At 37.4% G+C, this 21,586-nt stretch overlaps 1 protein-coding gene across 1 annotated transcript in view; it reads right to left on the bottom strand.

The window, feature by feature from the left end:
- zmym4.1 (zinc finger MYM-type containing 4, tandem duplicate 1) overlaps nucleotides 1–5,000 on the bottom strand; it is a 34,134-nt gene extending 29,134 nt beyond the window's left edge. Inside the window, exons 1-4 of the mRNA XM_016530347.1 lie at nucleotides 4,827–5,000; nucleotides 1,108–1,647; nucleotides 715–767; nucleotides 441–605 (exon numbers count right to left, since the gene is read on the bottom strand). Of these exons, the coding sequence (XP_016385833.1) occupies nucleotides 441–605; nucleotides 715–767; nucleotides 1,108–1,594 (705 nt within the window). The 5' untranslated portion in view covers nucleotides 1,595–1,647; nucleotides 4,827–5,000. The remainder of the gene's footprint in view (nucleotides 1–440; nucleotides 606–714; nucleotides 768–1,107; nucleotides 1,648–4,826) is intronic.
- Nucleotides 5,001–21,586: the final 16,586 nt, after the last annotated feature.

The following is a 21,586-nucleotide window of genomic DNA, read 5'->3' as shown; positions in this document are numbered from 1 at the left end:
ATAAATAAATAAATATATATATATATATATATATATATATATATATATATCTCTCTTACAAACCTCAAACTTTTAAACAGTAGGTGTGTGAATTAAACTCGTTAATTTAACTTCAATGAAATTGTTAATCCCAATTATTCATATTACAATCAGTTGTCAGACAGAATCATGACAACCCTACATATATAGTGTAACATTTTATAGCGTTTAAAACATAGTATAGTTTGGTAAACCATCTATACAAGCATTCTGATGTTAGACACTGTAAAACATATCCACACTCCTGTGCTGATTTTTCAGAGAACTGGTATAATTACAAACATACACATATTGAAAAGACACTGTGAACACAAAGTATTTTTAAAAAAATACAATCCTCAAATGCATTGGTAGCTTAATTAAAAAATAAATAAAAGTCAGAAATCAGTGGTGAAACTCACAGCTGCTGTGTCAGGCTCATCTTTAATGTTTCCCACTGGCCGCAGTGACACCGACGCTTTCTCATACTCCTCATCCATTGGCTCATCCTTCACCGTCACTGGTAGGGCAGCAGAGAGCTGGGCCACTTGAGGTTTCACCTCAGCTTTTAACACTGACTCTGTTTGCTGGATTTAGATGGAGAGGATTTTAGTTTTATGAGTTTACTTCCTCCATGGATTAACAAGCAAACTCAATGAACTTCAATGGTAAACATAAAATAGTGATTGTGCTTACCAAGACAGGTGGCTCCGTTTTCTCTCTTTTTATGGGTTTAGGAAAAGATTTCTCTGTTAAATGTAAAAATGATGCAGAAAAAAACCCCAGTCAATTGTGTTACTCAGTTCCATTTGGTTAAATGAATAAATGTACAAAAATATTAATAAAGCAACATTATGCAGCATTTAAAACATAATTTTCAATATATTAAAACTTTCTAAAAACACATATTTAGGAATTCAACTACATTTTGAATTTCATGGAATGCTTTTCCATGGCTGTGAAATAATGTTCAGAAATTAACACTTATCAATACACAGAATCATAAATCAATATCAGTAACTACCTAAATGTGTTTGCAAGTCATCTCAACGGGACACATCTTGTAACAGGCAAAATGTTCACACCAACCTGCATCATCTGATCCATCTACCTCCATCCTCCCATCCTCAGCCTGGTCCACATCTATTGCCGTTTCATTGGTAAGGTCTTCGACTTTAGCAATCACAAGCTCTTCTGAACACCATGCTGCATCCTCTGCGATGTTCCTCACTTCATTCTTCTCTTCTTCTCCAGCATTCTTCTGCTCAGAGTGTTCCTGCGCACAATTTTCTTCTTCATTCTGGTCACTTACATTGCTCTTTTCTGGTCCGTTTTCTTGGTCCACACCCGACTGTTGTCTTAAATCCGGATCTTCCTCCATCTCCTCTACTTCCTCCTGCTCCATCTTTTGGCTTTCCATAAGGCTGTTTTGACGGCTTGGTTCATTTACACCAGCCTCAGTGGCATCCAGCAGGCATGACTCCACTGCATCTGGCTTCACTTCTGAACCAGCTGCATCTCCTGGAAGTTGTTCTGTTGAATCCTCACTAGCCATAGGGACACCTGTGACAGACATAGCGCCCAGCTGTGAAACTGTCTCTGTAGACTGTGAGGGGCCAGACTTCACTCCTGAAAGTGAGAAATGAAGACATTTGTTCATAGAGCAGAGTTCAACAATAAGAATGGTCTGGGGCTCTCTATCAGGTCTGTACAGTATTATCACAGTATTATACAGCCAAACTTGCTTAACCCTGCAAGGCCCACTTTTGTAATATTACAACATCAGTTTTAGCTTGACTAAAATAAAGCTGCTCATGTTTTTTTCTTTAAGGCCACATTTACACAACTAATAGGTCCTATTGTTTAGTCTTGCAATGCTACTGGATGCTAGATTTTAAAAATAGGCCTGTTTACCTGGCCATAAACTCACACATCCTGCGAACTTCCCATGAAGCACATCTCGTTTTACTGGACTGGATAAATCTACATTCAAGTAAGCAAAATGCCTAAAATATATTTTTTTCTGTGATTAGCAATATGTCTGGGACTCTCTGATCACTGTTTGGTTCATCTTCTACCAGCCTACAGGCAGAAACTCAAATCTGCTAAGCCTGTAGTGAAAACTGTAAAGAGATGGACTGCTGAAGCAGAGCAGGATTTACAGGCCTGCTTCGAACTTACTGATTGGAGTGTTTTTGAGGCTGCAGCTACTGATCTGGATGAGCTCACTGACACCGTGACATCCTACATCAGTTTCTGTGAGGACATGTGTGTTCCCACCAGGACTTATTTAACATTTAACAACGACAAACCTTGGTTCAGTGCAAAACTCAAACAGCTTCGCCAGGCAACATCATCAAAGACCCCTCTCACCCCGGACACAACCTGTTTGCACTTCTCCCTTCAGGCAGACGCTACAGATCTCTGTGCACTAGAACATCTAGGCATAAAAACAGTTTTTTCCCCCATGCCATCTCCAGCTTAAACAGCTAACATATGAATCATTACCTGCGTTCTGTAATTCATTTTCGTAATTCATTCTACATCCTTAATTATTGCCTCTTTCTCAAGTATTATGTAAATACATATGCATATCTCTTTATATATACAGTTCTATATAGAGTAAATAATGCACAAATCTGCACATAAATCTACTGTTCCAGATTCATACACATTATTTATTGTTAAGTTTTTACTATTTAAATGTTTTTTTTTCTGTTCTCATGTCAGATATGTATGCATGTATGTATGTATGCATGTATGTACGTACCAGGAGCACCTTAAAAAAAAAAAAAAACAAATTCCTCGTGTGTTTGCACACACCTGGCGAATAAAGCTAATTCTGATTCTGATGTCTAGATCATGTAGATATTAAGGTATTGTTGAATGCATTGATCATTTTAGATTTTGAGCTTATGTCAGTATTGTAATTTTACAACATTGGGTTAAAGGTTTAGCAAAATTTGCCTGTGCACCTTTCACATTACATGGATGAATTGTGCTTCTCACTTGTTCCATATGAAAAAATACTAATAGAAACATACTGTTTTTGATCATTCACAAGTTTTAAATGTCTTTTTTTTTTACCATTCTGACATTCAATCAAGATTTTATGATTATTAAATAAGTGCACGTTGAATAATAAATTATTTCTTTGAGAATTTTAAAGTATTTGTGTATTAATATTTTAGACTATCTGTATCTTATTTATAAAATGTCCTGTTGTTTTTTCTAGGTTTTGCCCAAATATCTGCTTAATGCATGAGGGACAAGTGATAATGTTCTGGAATGTGTGGGTATCAGTGCTATTAGCATGATAACTAAAGGACACAATAAGCTATCAGACAGTATTGTGTGAATTCTGTGGAATGTGTGAATGGGTGAATTCTTTAAAACGTGTATGATTGGGATTAATTTGCACTAATATTTTTAGCCTGGAAACTAATTGTTCTTTTTTTTTCCATTTTAGAATGTCACCAGCCAAGAAAGACTGTCTCATCATATGCGCATGAGATCACTGATACCATCCAAAATGGGAACAGAGACTTTGAGATGGACTCTGATACAAGAGAAGAAAGTTTTCAAGTCAAGTCATGATGAATGTTTTAAAGCTTTCATTCAGTTGATCAGGTTTTGCAAATGTAATCGAACATTTTTATAATAAATGTTTTTTTCTTACATAAAATGTGACTTATTTCATCAGTGATTATTAGTGTATACATATATAGACTATTGTTATGAGGATACAGAAGCAATACACCCTGCAAATGAACCGTCAGATGTTCTCTACATTTGTTCATACAGTGAGTAAAATCATTGAAATTCTGCCCAACCCTGCAATATCACATTTCCCTAAAACCGACTAAAATGTAAAAAATGTAAAAGCCCATTTATTTCTGCATTAGAGACCTCCTACAACAACGTTAAAAAGGTGAAATAAATTTTCACAGTTTTTTCTATATTTGGGTTTTTCAGGATTAAGTGCATTTCAATTGTTGAGAAATTCTGCAAGTTCAAATATGAAATGAATTACTTCCTTGAAGCACAGGCTAGACTTGGTAGAAAATTAAACTAAGGAATATTTTGCGCCATACGCCATTGTTTATTCACGGAAAATAATATACAACTAACAATATACTATTTTTCATGAAAAAAAATCTTTTTAAAAACTTATATAATTATTCTGTCGTTTCGAAGGAAAACAATTTAGTGAACACAAATGTTGCAATTAACTATTAATCGTATTTGCGGCAGCAAAAAGTTAAAATCTAATAAAAACATTTATATTATCTTCCACAGTATTCGGAATGAAAACATCCCCATTGTTGCAATATTTTATTTAATTGCGATAAACTGGAGTTATTTTTCAAATACTACACACCCATTTCAAACCATATCAACCTCTACAATGGACTTTAGTCTACTGTCTGCAGCAAACGCTTCTGTACTTTTGCAACTGCTGCGCAAGGCATGAAGTCCCAGGACTACAAACATGCATCTTTGGCTAATATCGTCACAGGCTAATACATAGCATACCAAACAATACTCCCAAAGCTCAATGCTGTCTTAATTCTGTTTTATATTATGAACACGCCGTTCTATTGTCGTTAGCTCGCTATTCGATGGAAATGAAAACAACAACAAAATACTCCAACATAAAATGCTTTAAAATATGAATGCAAAGTTAGCTGTAGCCAGACCGAGCGCACAAACGTGAACCACGCTGCAGGGCATGCATATTTTGCAGCGAATCTCTGCAGATGATAAACAACACGCGGGCCAACCTTTTCAACAGTTCAAACACTCACCTTAAAACGCCTGACGTATTCTTTCAACAATCCCTCTCAAAAGACAGTCGATAAACAACCCCTGCGAGATGCACGGTTGATTACTTCTGCATTAAAACATCGAAATACTGCAAAAGTTGCTGAAACAGAATAAACTAGCTGACTGCTGGCTCTCCCGCGAAAGCTCTTCCCCCTCTGCGTGCTGCAGTGCATTATGGGTTCTTCTTCTTCTTCTTTGGTGTTTATTGGCGGTTGGCAACCTAACTGACTGGTGCATTACCGCCACCGACTGGAATAAAGTATGGATCAGGATTTTGCTTGTAGGACAAAATAAACCATAAAAAACAATCAAAACAAATAAACAAACTAGAAATTAAAACAAGACAAATAAATAAAATAAAAACAATCAAAAAGACTATATTCTTTTATTATGAGTCGATTTAACCAAATTATGGTGACAAAAAGTCCCAGTGTCATGATTCCGGACTATAATCCCCTGCCTTGGTTTTGGTTTTTCTTCTTCTTCTTTAGATTTGTGCATTATGGGTGAGGCGCACAACACGACTTATTTCCGCGAATCGGCTCCTTCATAACATCCCTCATATTTGTTCGTATTGAATCGGTTAACGTGGTTGATTAAACATGTCCGAGTAAATAAACGATCTTTTCCCTGCTGTTTTTTCCAGCAGGGTTATCATCGCTGTATAAAGTGACGTGACATGTGGCACCATTAGTGCTCTGCATTTAACCCATCCTTAGTGCACACACACAGCAGTGAACACACACACACCGTGAACACACACCCGGAGCAGTGGGCAGCCATTTATGCTGCGGCGCCCGGGGAGCAGTTGGGGGTTCGGTGCCTTGCTCAAGGGCACCTCAGTCGTGGTATTGAAGGTGGGAGAGAGCGCTGTACATTCACTCCCCCCACCTACAATCCCTGCCGGACCTGAGACTCGAACTCGCAACCTTTGGGTTACGAGTCCGACTCTCTAACCATTAGGCCACGACTTCCCTACATATATTATATACTCAGCAAAAAAGAAACGGCCTCTCAGTTTCAACTGATTTATTTCCATCATATTTCTCAACATGCGTCAATATTTGCATGAACACAAAAAGACTCAACATCTGAACAGGTTTCACAGATATGTGACGAACAGTTAAGTCCCTGAACAAAGAGAGGGTCAATATCAAAAGTAGCAGGCAGTATCTGGCCACGAGCTGCTTTAAAGAGCATATTGGTTAGAGCCCCCAGTGAGTCAATGTATAGTGTATGGAACTAATGTAGGAACTAGATTTTCTTTAAAATATACATATAAATACGCTACTGAGTCTTCTGAAATTGTTTTCCTGAGAATTTTACTTCTGCACCTGAAAAGCGCCTCACCGGAAGTGACGTAACGGGAGGGTGCGCGGTCAATTTAAACAATAGAATAATAATGGCTGAGTTGGAAAGCCTAGGCAGCTGACTTGCTGCTTTATCAGGCAATGACTTTGCAGGCAGCGTTTTTGCAAGAAGGCACCTCATAAAACTGATTTCGTAATGGTTTAATGATCTACAACAAAATATAACTTGTTTTGGTGATAACTAAATGAATATTTAATTACTATAATACTGGTTTCTCAGTCAGAAATATACATTTACACACAAACTGACCAATGAACAGCAACTTTCAGACGCCATCTTTATTTTTTTAGCTCAACCATCACGGAATGGAACGCACAGGATTGTGGGATATCAAAGGCAGCTATGGATAAATCTATGCTGCCTTCAAAATTCATCAGGAGAAGGTACCTCCAGAGACAAGGGCAGCGTCCGAAAGCTCTAAAATACTGCGTTCGGAGGCAGCATTCCAAGACAGGAAGGCATCAAGGCACGTCCGAATCCAAATTCTGCTTTACTTCCTGTCTACATTTCTGGACCTTGATCATGTAAGGACCCTTGCTGTCTATGGGAATGTCAGAGAGCTCACGGGATGCATCAAAAATATCTTAATTTGTGTTCGGAAGATGAACAAAGGTCTCACGGGTTTGGAATGACATGAGGGTGAGTAATTAATGACAGAATTATTGGGTGAACTAACCCTTTAATACCACAGCACAAAATAAACATGACTAAACATCCGAAGGTAAGTTAAAAGAAAAAGTACAACTTTACAATCCATATCCTGTCTCATATAATCGCTCAATCAGTGTTTCAGTCAATATAACGGCTTGTAAACAATGAGTATGTTTACATGGACAACAATATTCCGATTTTAACATGATTAAGACAATACTCTGATTAAGAATTTACCATGAAAACAGAGATATTTGATTACCTTAATCCGGCTAAAGTTATACTCGAAGTAAACACAAATCGAATTAAGACATGTGGAGTCTACTCCACCAAGCTACTGTTATAAGCATGAGCCCCGTCAGACTGGTCGTGGCGGCGGTGTTGCAACAATATATAGTGATATTCTCAATGTTACTCAGAAGACAGGATACAGGTTTACCTCATTCGAAATACTTCTCCTTAATGTTACACTGTCAGATATGCAAAAGAAATCTATCGTATCTCTTGCTCTGGCTACTGTGTATAAACCACCAGGGCCATATACAGATTTCCTAAAAGAATTTGCAGATCTCCTCTCAGACCTATTGGTTACTGTTGATAAAGCGCTAATTGTCGGAGATTTTAACATTCACATTGATAATACAAATGATGCATTAGGACTTGAGTTTACTGATCTAATAAACTCTTTTGGAGTCAAGCAAAACGTCACCGGGCCCACTAATCATTTTAATCATATGCTAGATTTAATTATATCGCATGGAATTGATCTTACTGATATAGATATCGTACCTCAAAGTGATGATGTTACTGACCATTTCCTTGTATCGTGCATACTGCGTATTACTGATAATAACTATATCGCTCCGCGTTATCGTCTGGGCAGAACTATTGTTCCAGCCACCAAAGACAGATTCACAAATAACCTGCCTGATTTATCTCAACTGCTTTCTGTACCTATAAATACACATGAACTAGACGAAGTGACTAGCAACATGCTTTAGGTGACGTCCCAAACCATTCAAGCTGGCGGTTATTAAGCCTCTTATTAAGAAACCACAACTAGATCCTAGTGAACTGGCAAATTACAGGCCCATCTCAAATCTTCCTTTTATGTCTAAAATTTTAGAAAAAGTTGTGTCTGCTCAACTGTGCTCCTTCCTGCAAAAAAAAAAAAGATCTCTATGAAGACTTTCAGTCAGGCTTCAGGCCGCACTATAGCACAGAAACTGCACTTGTTAAAATTACAAATGACTTGCTTCTTGCGTCAGACCAAGGCTGCATCACACTCTCTCTGTTTAAATCTAGATTGAAGACACATCTCTTTGGCTAAGCATTCAAATTTGTACTGCAGTTATATCTGATCGCTGTTAATAGTGTTCATCGTCTGTTTGATTGTCTTTAATTTATTTTTCCGTACATTTCTGCCATATGTACATTAACTGACAGTCACCACTGATGAGCTACCACTAAATATTGTAGAAACTTAATTTGCTGTAAAGTTGCTTTGCAACGATTTGTATCGTGAAAAGCACAATACAAATAAACTTGAATTGAATTGAGTGTTCCTATTTTAGTCGCATTATCGAAGTGCAGTATAGACATGTAAACACCTTAATCACACGTTGTGTAGGACTTTTCGCCACATTTTGTGACAGGATACACACACAGCAGTGGTCAACCATTTGACGGCAAACAAAAGAGCATGGCTTCAACAACGCCGTCGTCTGTTTGCACAGCATGTATAATTAACTGCATTTGAAGCTTTCAGTAAATTAAAAATAAAACACCCAAAACGCTATATGGCATCATAACGAACACCAACTATATGTTTATACGTGAAATTCTGGAGGGGATGTCAGATTACGCGTGGTGACGTAATGACGGGTGCCATTAATCCAGGGGTGCCCAAACTCAGTCCTGGAGGGCCAGTGTCCTGCAGAGTTTAGATCCAACTTGCCTCATTACACCTGCCGCGAAATTTCTAGCATGTCTAGTAGGAGCTTGTCAGGTGTGTCTGATTGGGGTAGGAGCAAAACTCTGCAGGACACCAGCCCTCCAGGACCGGGTTTGGGCACCCCTGCATTAATCGATCTATGTACTATAACAGTGGTTCCCAATCCTGGTCCTGGAGAACCCCCAACACTGCACATTTTATGCCGAGTTCACACTGCACGATTTTAGCCCAATTTTTCACTTGCCGACAGGTTTTGGGAAATCGCCTACAAATGCCTGAAATCGGAGGCAAATCGGTGCTCGTTCACGCGAGTGACAATCATGCAGTGTGAATTATCAAAGATGCGATCTGAGGGAATCGCGGACACTCGCAGACGCCCGCAAAATATTTGACATGCTAAATATCTGGAGCTGTCGGCGATTCACAATCACGCTGTGTGCAATGATTTCTGACTGAAAACTAGTTCGGCGATGACCTACAGCTAATGAGAGACCAAGATACAGGGCAGAGGGAAGTTCGGGGAGGAGTTATAGACCAGAATATCAGTATTTTAATAGATATATGAACAATTATATCATACAGAAACAAGCACAAACATTTGCTTGCCCAGCCACAACATCAGCATAACAGTTACTGCAACAAATGCCCGAAATCGGAGGCAAATCGGTGCTCGTTCACGCGAGTGACAATCATGCAGTGTGAATTATCAAAGATGCGATCTGAGGGAATCGCGGACACTCGCAGACGCCCGCAAAATATTTGACATGCTAAATATCTGGAGCTGTCGGCGATTCACAATCACGCTGTGTGCAATGATTTCTGACTGAAAACTAGTTCGGCGATGACCTACAGCTAATGAGAGACCAAGATACAGGGCAGAGGGAAGTTCGGGGAGGAGTTATAGACCAGAATATCAGTATTTTAATAGATATATGAACAATTATATCATACAGAAACAAGCACAAACATTTGCTTGCCCAGCCACAACATCAGCATAACAGTTACTGCAAAATTATTTACCTCCAACTCTCTTTGCAGAACACCCAATCCCTGTTCCCTGCATCTCCCTCCTGCATAATCTGTTTTTCTTTTTGTCCTTGTAACTGGAAATCAGCTCACAGACAATTTGCAGGCTATATAGGCCTATTATTTTTTTTTTTATAATTGATGTCTCCCTATTTAAACACACCTGATTCAACTCATCAGCTCATTAGTGAAGACTCCAAGACCTCAAATGTGAGTGTCAGATAAGAGAGACACCAAAAACGTGCAGTGTTGGGGGTTCTCCAGGACCAGGATTGGGAACCACTGTACTATAACAATGGTTCCCAACCCTGGTCCTGGAGCCACCCCAACACTGCACATTTTGCATGTCTCCTTTCTCTGACACAACAGTTTCAGGTCTTGGAGTCTCTACTAATGAGCTGATGAGTTGAATCAGGTGTGTTTGATTAAGGACCAGGGTTGGGAACCACTGTACTATAACATGTAAAACAGGAACATGAAAGGAATATTCTAAAAGCAACTCATGTAAACACCTTAATCATAATATTGTCTTATTCAGAATAAGGTAAATAATTAGATTGCTGATGTCCATGTAAACGTAGTCAATGTCACGTAATGTCACATTTACCTCAGAAAAAACATATTCGGTGACCATAAACTCATTAGTCAGCTAGAAAAATGGGGCATATGCACCATATAACATATATCATTATAATTTTTTACTGCTTCACTGTTTAATTTGTTTGAATAAATCCATCAAGTTTTTATGACCGCCACCATTTAAATGTTTATAGCCTATTTTTAAAAAACTAATTGAAGTAGAAATATTATTATGTAACTGTAAACTGTAATTGTAATATTGCTGTCTATGGAGGGTCAGAGATAGTGGTCAACCGATACATCGGCAAGGCATTTTTCAAATATCGGCATTGGCCGATAAGTTTTTCTGTTTGACCGATGCGTTCGACGGCGCGCCGGACTTTTATTTTGACGCCGTTGAGAACGGGATTTGGCAGTATTGCCTGCTCACACATTGTTCACATTCTCCTTGTTCGCTGTCGTCATTAACGGTTCTGTCTAATACAGACAGAAATCTGTCTAATAATCAGAAAGAACTGTTAAACAAAGTAATTAAAATGTATACAAAAAAAGTATTATAACGATTGCTTTTATATTATTAGTAATAGAAAGGCAAACATTATAATACTTTCTTGTTTTCTGTCAGCATTCAGCAAATACGCATTTATATCATTTAAACAAATCTTTGAATGACTAATGAACATTTATTTAAAAAAATCTTCCAAACCAAATCCAGCCATGAGATCTTGTGAAGTGTGCATTTGTATCCTGCATCATCGCGTGCTCTCTGCGTGAAGGTCGGTCTGTGCGAATTGAATGTGGACAGGAGGAGAGTTCAGCTTCACTGGAGATGCGCGATCAACTAACTTTAAACTCATGATTTCAAATTATGTTGCGCTTCATGCTTTTGCCTTAATTCCTTTTTAATTATATTTTTATTAAATATTTATTTATTTGTGAAAAATACTTTGTCATTTAAAGTATAATTGTTTATTTTATACATATTTTTTTTATCCATTTTCAAATTATTAAAACATTTCTTAAATATTAAAAGAAATAAAATTATATCGGCCACCCTGCTTTCCAAGATATCGGCATCGGCTGTCAAAAAAACAACGTCGACCACTAGTCAGAGAGCTCTCAGATTCCATCAAAAATATCTTAATTTGTGTTCCGAAGATGAACGAAGGTCTTAGGGGTTTGGAACGACATGAGGGTGAGTAATTAATGGCAGAATATTCATTTTTAGGTGAACTAACACTTTAAATCAGTGGTTCACAAACCTGTCCCGGAGGACCCCTATCCCAGCATATTTTGTATGTCTCCCTCGTCTAACACACCTGATTCAACTCATCAGCTCATTAGCAGAGACTGCAAGACATGAACTGGGTGTGTCTGATAAGGGAAACATACAAAATGGGCAGGGCTACGGGTCCTCCAGGACAGGTTTGAGAACCCCTGCTTTAAATGAGTAACGTTAGTTCAGAAACGCGAATCATTCAGTAACGAAACACCGCTGTGTGTTGCTCTACTGTTCAGCTGTGATCTTTGTTTGGAACTATTTTCGTTAAACAAATGAGCAAAAACAGTCAACATTGACAATATTGTACTGTATATTAACTCGTTCGAACTCTTATATAAAATCAGTGTCAAATTTGCAATCGTGGTTTTCAGGGAAAACTGCACTCTCTTGGTCGTGTCATGTTATGTTATAAATATAAAAACTACCTTTTTACCGCAGTATGTTTCTTGAGTGTGCAGTTGCGTTCATTTGTTTTGATTTCTCCACGAGATTGTTTCACATACAGACAGGCTGTGGGAGCCTCAACTGGCTAAGCCTTGTTCCTGTCTATCCATTATCAAGGTGCCCTTATAATACATTTTATTATGGTACATGTAAGAATGAAACTATCGCTTTAAAAGTTCTATGTCCATACATTTAACCCCACCCCCCCACCCCCCACCCCCACAGACACACTCACACTCACTCCTGTTCCACCCACTTTTTAAAACAAAGTTACGCCACAGATGATAACCATCATGTCTCCCGGCGGCGGACGAACCACAGGCTGACGACGGACCCGATGAAGGTGCTGTGTGCAACGAAGGAACCGCACCGGCTTTAAGTCTCACATGGTTCTTGCTTTTGCATCCCATGTTGCACTCCATCATATCATCGGGACGATAATCCTCCGGTGTAAAGTGAACGCTACACACCACCGCGTTTTTCGAAGCAGATGCACTGGTGAAGTCCCGTCTCTTCGCCTGCACAAAACGCACCCAGGCATGGAAGATAGCACAGTGCTTTTTCTTGTTAGGAAACCTGTGGACTCGATATCCTGACAGGCTAGAGTTTGTGCAACCTCCACAAACACAATAATTTACCATGACGTTGATAAACTGAAAAAAAAAACTAACGAAAACAAACTGACTCACGACCGCTCCTACTGAATACCAACCTACTCTGTTGTCTGCACTGAGCAACACAGAGCAAACAACTCCCTCTCGTGACGTAAAATGACACGATGTAAAAAAATAAAAAGTGTTTTTTAAAATCTGTCAGACTGTAGCTGCGTCCGAAATGGCATATTGCTTAGGTACTACATTTGAATTTGAACGTACTTCCCGACCCGTTAAAACAGTACGTTCTATATAGTATGGATATGGGTAGTATGAATGAAATCGGACGTACTACATCCGCCATGTTGATATTGTCACGTGACATGCGTCGTCACAACAGCGCGAAAATTTAAAGAGCCCACTCTACTGAACAAACATCGGCGATGGTTTTTTGTTGATGTTATTCTTACCGCTTTAGTCGGCGTTTTTGCGTCGGCCAGCTGCTCGCAGGTCACCCCTTCGTCGACAGCTTGTAAACCATTTACTAAATATATAGCAAGTAAAACTTACCTCAGAATAAAAGCAGCCACGGCTGTGAACCTGCTGATTTTGAGTAATTTATTGTAATAAATGAATGCAAATAAAAATACACAGGAGAAACCATAGGAACCATGAATCAATGAATAAACTTGAATGAATAAATACATATACATACTTAGATAATTGACACACAAATTCATTATATATATATATATATATATATATATAACAAAACATAATACAAGTATCATCACCTATTTATCTAGTAAATTTTACCTCAGAATAAAAAAGCCACAGCCAGCTGTGAACAGAATGACAGAGGCTAATATAGATAAAAATGCATAAATATATAAATACACACACCCAATATACAGTGTTGGGAAGATTACTTTGGAAATGTAATAGGTTACAGATTAAAAGTTACCCTATCTAAAATGTAATAAGTAGTGTAACTATTTCAATTACCAAAGTAATGTAACTGATTACATTTGATTACTTCTCTTGTGATTACTACTTGATTAATTTCTAATGTTTTCAACTGTTAATCATTTTCAAACCTATAAACCAGTCAGGGTTAATTTAACAGAACTCAACACTGATTAGTCCATCACTTGAATTAAGATAATAATAATTTAATTTTAAAGCACAGCTACCACAAAATAAGACTTACTTTGAGGTCATTCTGAGGTTAAGTACAGATTTAAAACCAAAACAAGAAACAGTTTAGTAGCTGGTATACTGTTTTTTTTTTTAAATCAAATCTTTGCATACAGTAGTTATGACAGGAAACACTGGTATCTAACAATGCCTTGAAAAAAAGTAGGTAATCTTAAAAAAATTAAGCATATGCATAAATCCAAATAGTAAATAAAAGTTATTGCATAAGCATGTGTCCTATTCTGTGTCCTAAACTCCTGAAATATTGGTGTCTCATTTTTTACAGCAGTGGCTGCAATTTATGAAAGGAATCAATTAAATCTGTATGTGGGTGTGTGAGAAAATATTCAGATGTAACCCCCTATGTAATCATTAACATTTTCATAAGTAACTAATTTAATTACACATTTTTATCAGTAACTGTAACTGATTACAGTTACATTTATTTTGTAATTAAATTACGTAATTTAGTTACATGTAACTAGTTACTCCACAACACTGTACATATATACATAAATACATACATAATATATACATTATAGACAATATGCACACACAGCAGCATCATACTGGGTGCTGTCACTGGCCTTCGACATCCCCAAGTCCTCTGTGCATGACATTGTGCACAGAATGAGCCGGGCAGTCTTCAGGATTCTGAGGAGGCTGATTGCTTTCCCCACTGCGGATGACCTGGAGACAGTGGGAGCAGGTTTTGCCCAGCTGGCTGGATCTCCAACTTTAAATGTGGTAGCTGGAACAATAGATGGCTGTTACATCTGAATTGAACCACCAACAAATGAACTGAGCCCTGCCTTTGTGCCAGATGTTGTTGCGTGCTGTGCGGTGCTCCACAACCTCTGTCTTCAGAACTGGGACATTGTTGATCCAGAAGTTGTGGAGGATCATGACGATGACCAACCTGAATCCCGAAACACAAAGCCAGCGCAGGAGAAAATGTGTGGGACAATCTGGCCACAAATGTGTCCACACCAGACAACTGTGAGCTTGGTCTTCAAGAGCATGATTAACTGTAAGACAATTTAACAGGTTAAGACTGCAAATCAGTTAATGTTCTCATATTGCTATTGTTTAAGCTAGTGTAGGTTAGTTAGTGTAAGTAAGAAATACACATTTATATATAATATAATTTATAAGCATGAATAAATACACATGTAAATATTTAAATTTATACATGTGTGTGTATTTATATATACAAATTCACAGTACACACATATATGATATAAACAAACTTTTATTTCAGATGCGATTAATCAATTAGACAGCACTACTTTTAAGAACTTTTTAGCTGCAGGTCTAAGTTTAAACCAGGAATTCATATCACAGTTCTTTGAAATTCAAGCAACATCACAAATGTCACTTGGGGGTTATATTTTGGGGGGCTCAATTTTACAAATGTATTACTTTATTCCTGGGGTAAATTTTGGATTTCCACTTTTTCTCCCACTCATTTTTGCTACCCCAATTTAAAGCCCTCATCTTATACGCATACAGGGGAAGAAAAATATTTTGATATTGTTTTGAAGTTATATTTATGTATTTGAAGTTTTTTGAAGCCTGTCTGTGAAAGTTACCTAACTGAAGCTGCTGAAGTTCATTTGCCTGACACTATTATAAAAATGTGAAGAAATGCACACGTGTCACCTGATCCACATATGCACAGATTCCTTTTTGCATGAGCAATTTATGATATATTAATGCAGAACAGAACATTTTTATTCGCAAACATGTCTGTATTTGTAAAAATCGCTGCACAATCATTTAATCCTGAATTCCACAGACTCAAATTGAAAGGTATTTGTTTGTGGTTAGTAAGATACATGTATAAAACATATGCAGTACATGGATAATTGTGCGTGCATCTATTAATAATTTTGAGTCTAATATCATCCCATATGTTACTGCATGTTATCTCATTCTGATCCGTAATAATGATTAAACATCTTTTAACAGCAATTCACAAAATCGTCTCATCTGTTTACATTGTTTGAACCTTCAACAAGTAAGCCGCTTACTTGGATGATTTAAGTACAATTTAACCACATTGAACAACGTTTTTCCTTGAAGAAGTACTTACACTTTAAAACAGCCGCGTCGCCGCCGCCTTCTTCTTCTGTGGATTTATTGGCGGGTCGCATACCAGCTTTTAGGTGCATACCGCCATTTCCTGTGCTGGAGTATGAAGTGATTTTAGTCTAGGTATGATAACTATATTCTATTCTTAAATCCACTATTCTTAATGAATTTTTAAATTGTCTTTATTATTTTACCAGATCCTTGTTTTGTGTTTAATATGTTGCAGATTGAAAATTCATTGCATCCTAAATTCTGTAACTCTCTTTGTAGTTCATTCCTGTCCTGTCCTCGGACAGAGTAACAACATGATCAACTGTTTCCTTTACTTGGCATGTTTCACATAATCCAGCACTGTGTTTTCCTGTTAGATGAAGTGTAGAATTAAGTTTTGTATGACCCATCCTTAGTCTTGTTAAAACGACCTGATCTTCTCTACTTAAGTTTAGTATCGTTTTGCTTTGACTTACCCTGTTTTGTATATTATAAAAATGTCTTCCTGTTTTACATTCATTCCAATTCCCTTGCCATTTCCAATTGCAAGCTTCTTTAATTATACTTTCCCCCTCCTTCTCTACTTAAGTTCAGTATCATTTTGCTTTGACTTACCCTGTTTTGTATATTATAAAAATGTCTTCCTGTTTTACAGTCATTCCAATTCCCTTGCCATTTCCAATTGCAAGCTTCTTTAATTATACTTTTCCCCTCCATCCTGCTTAGTGAAACTGAAATAGTAGGAGTATTCAGATTAAGTGACTCTTTAGCCATTTTATCAGATTTTTCATTTCCTGGTATATCAACATGTGCTGGAACCCAAACTAAATTAACTATTATTCCAGCATGTTTAAATCTATACAGTATATTCATTATTTCTATAAAGATATCATATCTAACAGTTTGAGTTGAGTTGAATCTAACTGTTAAGTGATGCCATTGAATCTGAACAAATCACCACCTTATTTGGCATCACTTCTACCAAACTAAGTGACATCTGAATTGCCACTATTTCGGCAGTGTTTATTGAAGTCCCATCCGTTAACCTCCCATATTTTCAGATTTTAAATTCTGGAACATAGAATGCAGATCCAGTACGCCCTATTTCTGGGTTTCTTGAGCCATCAGTGTATATTGGCAGAAATGCATAATAAACTGTTCTGATATATTCTGTTGAATAGCTTTTGATATTAATGTCAATCTGTCCTTTTTTAATACATTCATGAATTTGTAAATCAACTTCAGGTTGACTGAAAAACCAAGGAGGTATTGTGGAAATTGTAACTGTTGATGAAAATGTAATATTATTTAGAGAATTTTTTGCAGCCCAATCCTTTACTTCCCATGCAAATCCTGTTCCTGTTAAGTTCATGGTCTCCCAACTCCCCTCTAATATTGATTTTGTAGGATGATCTGAATTATGCCCTTGTAAATTGATCCAGTAAGCAACAGATAATTTTTTACGTCTTAAATCTAATGGGGACTCTCCTGTTTCAACTTGCATTGCTGAGATTAGAGTTGTTTTAATTGCACCTGTAATACATCTCAAAGCTTGTGCTTGAATAAGATCTAACTTTTTAAGCAAACTGATTGATGCAGATCCATATATAATACATCCATAATCTAAAACAGATCGTAGAAGTGCACAGTATAAGGTGATCATTGATTGTTTATTTGCCCCCATTCTTGGCCTACTATACATCTCATTAGATTTAGTACTTAAAGGGTTAGTTCACCCAAAAATGAAAATTAGGCTGCGTTTTACTCACCCCCGATGCATCCTAGGTGTATATGACTTTCTTCTTTCAGACGAATCCAGTCGAAAACACTGAAAACAGGGTTCAGGGTTCTATTTCTTCTGAAGGTACAGTGAAGGTGGTCAGATAAGTGCCTCTAATCAGTCAGTTTGTTTGAGCTGAGATTGGTCCAGAGGATGTTTTTTTCTCAAGGAGCACATTCGAGAAAAACAGTTTGACAACCATTTTTTGCTTTGTTGTGTCTGTCTTCAACAAATTAGGGATGCACCACAATTAGTTGTATTAGCAACATTTAAGTGTTTGAAAATACAACTTTCAGCCATTACTCCATTACATTTTAATTAAAAAAGAAAAAGTTTAACGCTTTAATACTTCTGAGCCCAACCACTAGAATATGGAAATAACTTTTACTGTATACTACAGATGACACATCAAAAACCCTGCTTGTGTACTGCATTATGGGTAAATTTTCCGTCATAAATTCCGCTGTTATTATTTTAAAAATAACTTGAAATACTTGAAAAAGCGATGCCACTGAATAAAAACATAGGAGCTCACAACAGTTCTTGAAAGGTTTATAAGTTATTGTTTAAAATCAAGTCCCCTATGGAGAAAATGAATGGGGTTTATGAACTATTTTGTGCTGCATGCTAGATACATGCCTCTAAGCTTCAATGTCATAACTAACATCACTAACGGATACAAATACAAGACATGATAAACACTGTAAAAAGAACAATTCAAAACCTTTGCTTCTGAATTGACTTCGTAGAGTTTCAAAGGATAGCTCCATGTCCGCAGTTTTGTGGTTTTCCGGGTCTGTTTGTATCCTTGCGTCTTTACGACTGAACGGTAAGTGATGTTCTCTGAAAAGATTTACAACATGCAAGCGAAGTAAGAATTTATCCAAAAACACACTCCACAAAATAAAAGCATTTGAGGTTAATCAATGTTAAAAGTAACCAAAGGTCTACATACGGATTATTGTTAACAAAATTCTTCAGAGACGACGAAAATAAAACACTACCTACATACACATTGTGTGAAGGGTTAATATCAGCAAAAATAAATTCTAAAATAAATTTAACTTGCATAAAAAGTATTCAACTCATTAGTTAATAATTAAAGGGGACATCGAATGCCCATTTTCCACAAGTTGGTATGATTCTTTAGGGTCTTAATGAAATGCCTGCAAAGTACTTTGGTTAAAATTCCTCAATGGTCATGCAAAACAACACCCTTTTACCTTGTCAAACAGCTCTGTTCACAGCAACCGTTTAGGTGCATGTCTTTTTAAATGATAATAAGCTACTGCTCGCCCTGCCCCTCTATTCAGTGGGGCTTGTTAACACCACTCTTCATTCCCAACACAAAGCCTTTTCATAAAGTAATGTCTTTTAGACAAATGAACTATTTCACAGAAATCTTAAAGGTGGCCTATTGTGTCCCTTTTTACAAGATGTAAAATAAGTCTCTGATGTCCAAAGAGTGTGTAAGTGAAAATTTAGCGCAAAATACCCCACAGATCATTTTTATAGCTTGATAAAATTGCCACTTTTAGGGGTATAAACCAAAATGCAATTTAAATTACATTTAAATGCAAATGTGCTGATGCTCCCTACCCCCTTTTCAGAAGAGGGCGGAGCTTCAAGAGCTCATCTCACGCAACTCTCAGTAGTGGTGTTCAGTGAATGAGCCTGCAGACACTTTGGCTAAGCAAGGTCTGAAGCAAGACAGAATTATGGAAATAATGTTACCTGTTATAATGTATTTTTATTTTTTTGGTCCTTTTGATTATGATACTGTATTATTACTGTGGTATGCAACTGCAACCACATGTTCTGGACTTGGAAAATGTCTTGTCCATGTATGTAGGAATGTATTTGCTTCTGTCATTGTGCAGTGTCCTTAAGCTTGGGAAAGGCGCTATATAAATTAAACTTATTATTATTATTATTATTATTATTACCTAAAACTGCTCGTTCTAACACGCCCCCACATGTCTACGTCACAATGTGGGAAGATTTGCATCTACTTAGGATTTGCCACTGATGATTCAAACGCGAGTTTTGAGCAGTGTAGAGTAGTGCTTGTTGTTTGTCATTTCTCCGATCACAAATGCGGACATGGTTTTATGTTTACGCGGCGCGATGCAACGCAACGCGTAAAAAGACAGTATGAGTCATTATAATCAGTAATTATGTCCCCACTGGATGCTACAAATGCCTCGTTTATAATGGGTTTTTATTGGTTTTGTCTCGTCGCACCGGGACAATGCATCACAGTTTGGTAAGGTGCGTAACATTTCCGTCACATGCTTGAGGTATTCGGCCAATCACAATGCACTGGATAGCTGGCCAATCACAGCACACCTCGCTTTTCAGACCGATGAGCTTTGTAAAAATCGATGCGTTTCAGAAAGGCGGGGCATAGAGGAGAAACAATAATGTACAGTATGTGGAAAATAATGTTTTTTGAACCTTAAACCGCATAAACACATTTCATTACACCAAATAATGTTCTTTTTAGCAACATCATATGACCCCTTTAAGTATTTTGTATTATTAAGTCATTTAAAAGAGTTTTATAACCTTTATATGAACAGTTTAGAATGCTCTGTAATGTCAGGAACATTTCCTTCCTTTTATATATCTGCACACAACACCTTTTATCTTAATTTCGATTTATTGTAACAACATAAATTATGATTTACATACATAGCTTGAGAGCAGATATTTAAACGTGTTCAAATTGGTAAATACAGAACTTGTAATTTCTGTTATCAGTGGTAGACAAATGCTACAATAAAGGCATGACACTAGGAAGTTCATTGCACCATTTGACCCGTCAGTGATTTTTCTATCTGTTTGGGGATCTTTGGATCTTGAAGTCTCAGAGTGGTGACTTTGTTATCTAGCTCATCCATGAAACCCTCATCAACAGACTCACTGTCCCTGTCTTCCTCCTGCCTGGCGCCCTCTGCAGGCAAGAACACATGCAACTGTGTGCGAGGCGCGCTAGATGAAGAGGTAGGTAAATGCTGGGTGGGAAGTAAAGTCTGTCCTTTAAAGTCTGACAGATAAAGTCTCTAGGTTTATGGGCTGCCTGCGCTGCCTCACTAATGCCCGCAGTCCTCTGCTCTCTGTGGCCCGCCGCTGACTGTGAGTAAAGGCCTGTCCAACCTTTGGTACAGGCTTCAGAGGCTGAGAGAAATGCATGTACACTTGATGATAGCTCTGCTGAGGTGCCTTTGTGTTCTCAAGGGTCTTGCAGAAGGGAGAGTTAAATCCTGGCTGCAATAAGTTTTTGATTAACTTTGAAATAGCAATCGAGCTGCCAGTCCAGATACACAAGACAAAATGGGTCATTAAATTATTTGCAACTGTCATATCAATCAATCAATCATCTAAACCACTGCAACATTAAAGATGTAGGAATAAAAAAATAAATAAAAAAAATTTATTTTATAATTTTTTTCGCTCTGCATATTTCATAATATGGCCAGCACTGCATATATTGTACAGCTTAAACACTGGAAACAGTGGCTGTTCTCATTGGATAATCTGTGTAATATAGTTGTTTTTTGCCCCCATGAGCTGTTTGGGTGTGTTGCCATGTAAGAAGAATGTTTCTCAGGTTTCTAAAGCATTCTCCATTGTGCATGGAGCTGTAACTGCACACACATTTGTACAGGTTCAGTTTAATGCAAATCCCAAATTTAAAACAATGTAGGGATTGCATTGCTGTATTTCACTTATTTTCAATTTTAAAAACAATTTAAATGATTTAAAATATTTAAAAC

This window comes from Sinocyclocheilus rhinocerous, unplaced genomic scaffold, assembly GCF_001515625.1.
Source record: "Sinocyclocheilus rhinocerous isolate Xijiao unplaced genomic scaffold, SAMN03320098_v1.1 scaffold781, whole genome shotgun sequence".
NCBI lineage: Eukaryota > Metazoa > Chordata > Actinopteri > Cypriniformes > Cyprinidae > Sinocyclocheilus > Sinocyclocheilus rhinocerous.
The sequence above is the reverse complement of the archived record's forward strand: the minus strand, read 5'-3'. Positions and strand labels throughout refer to the sequence as shown.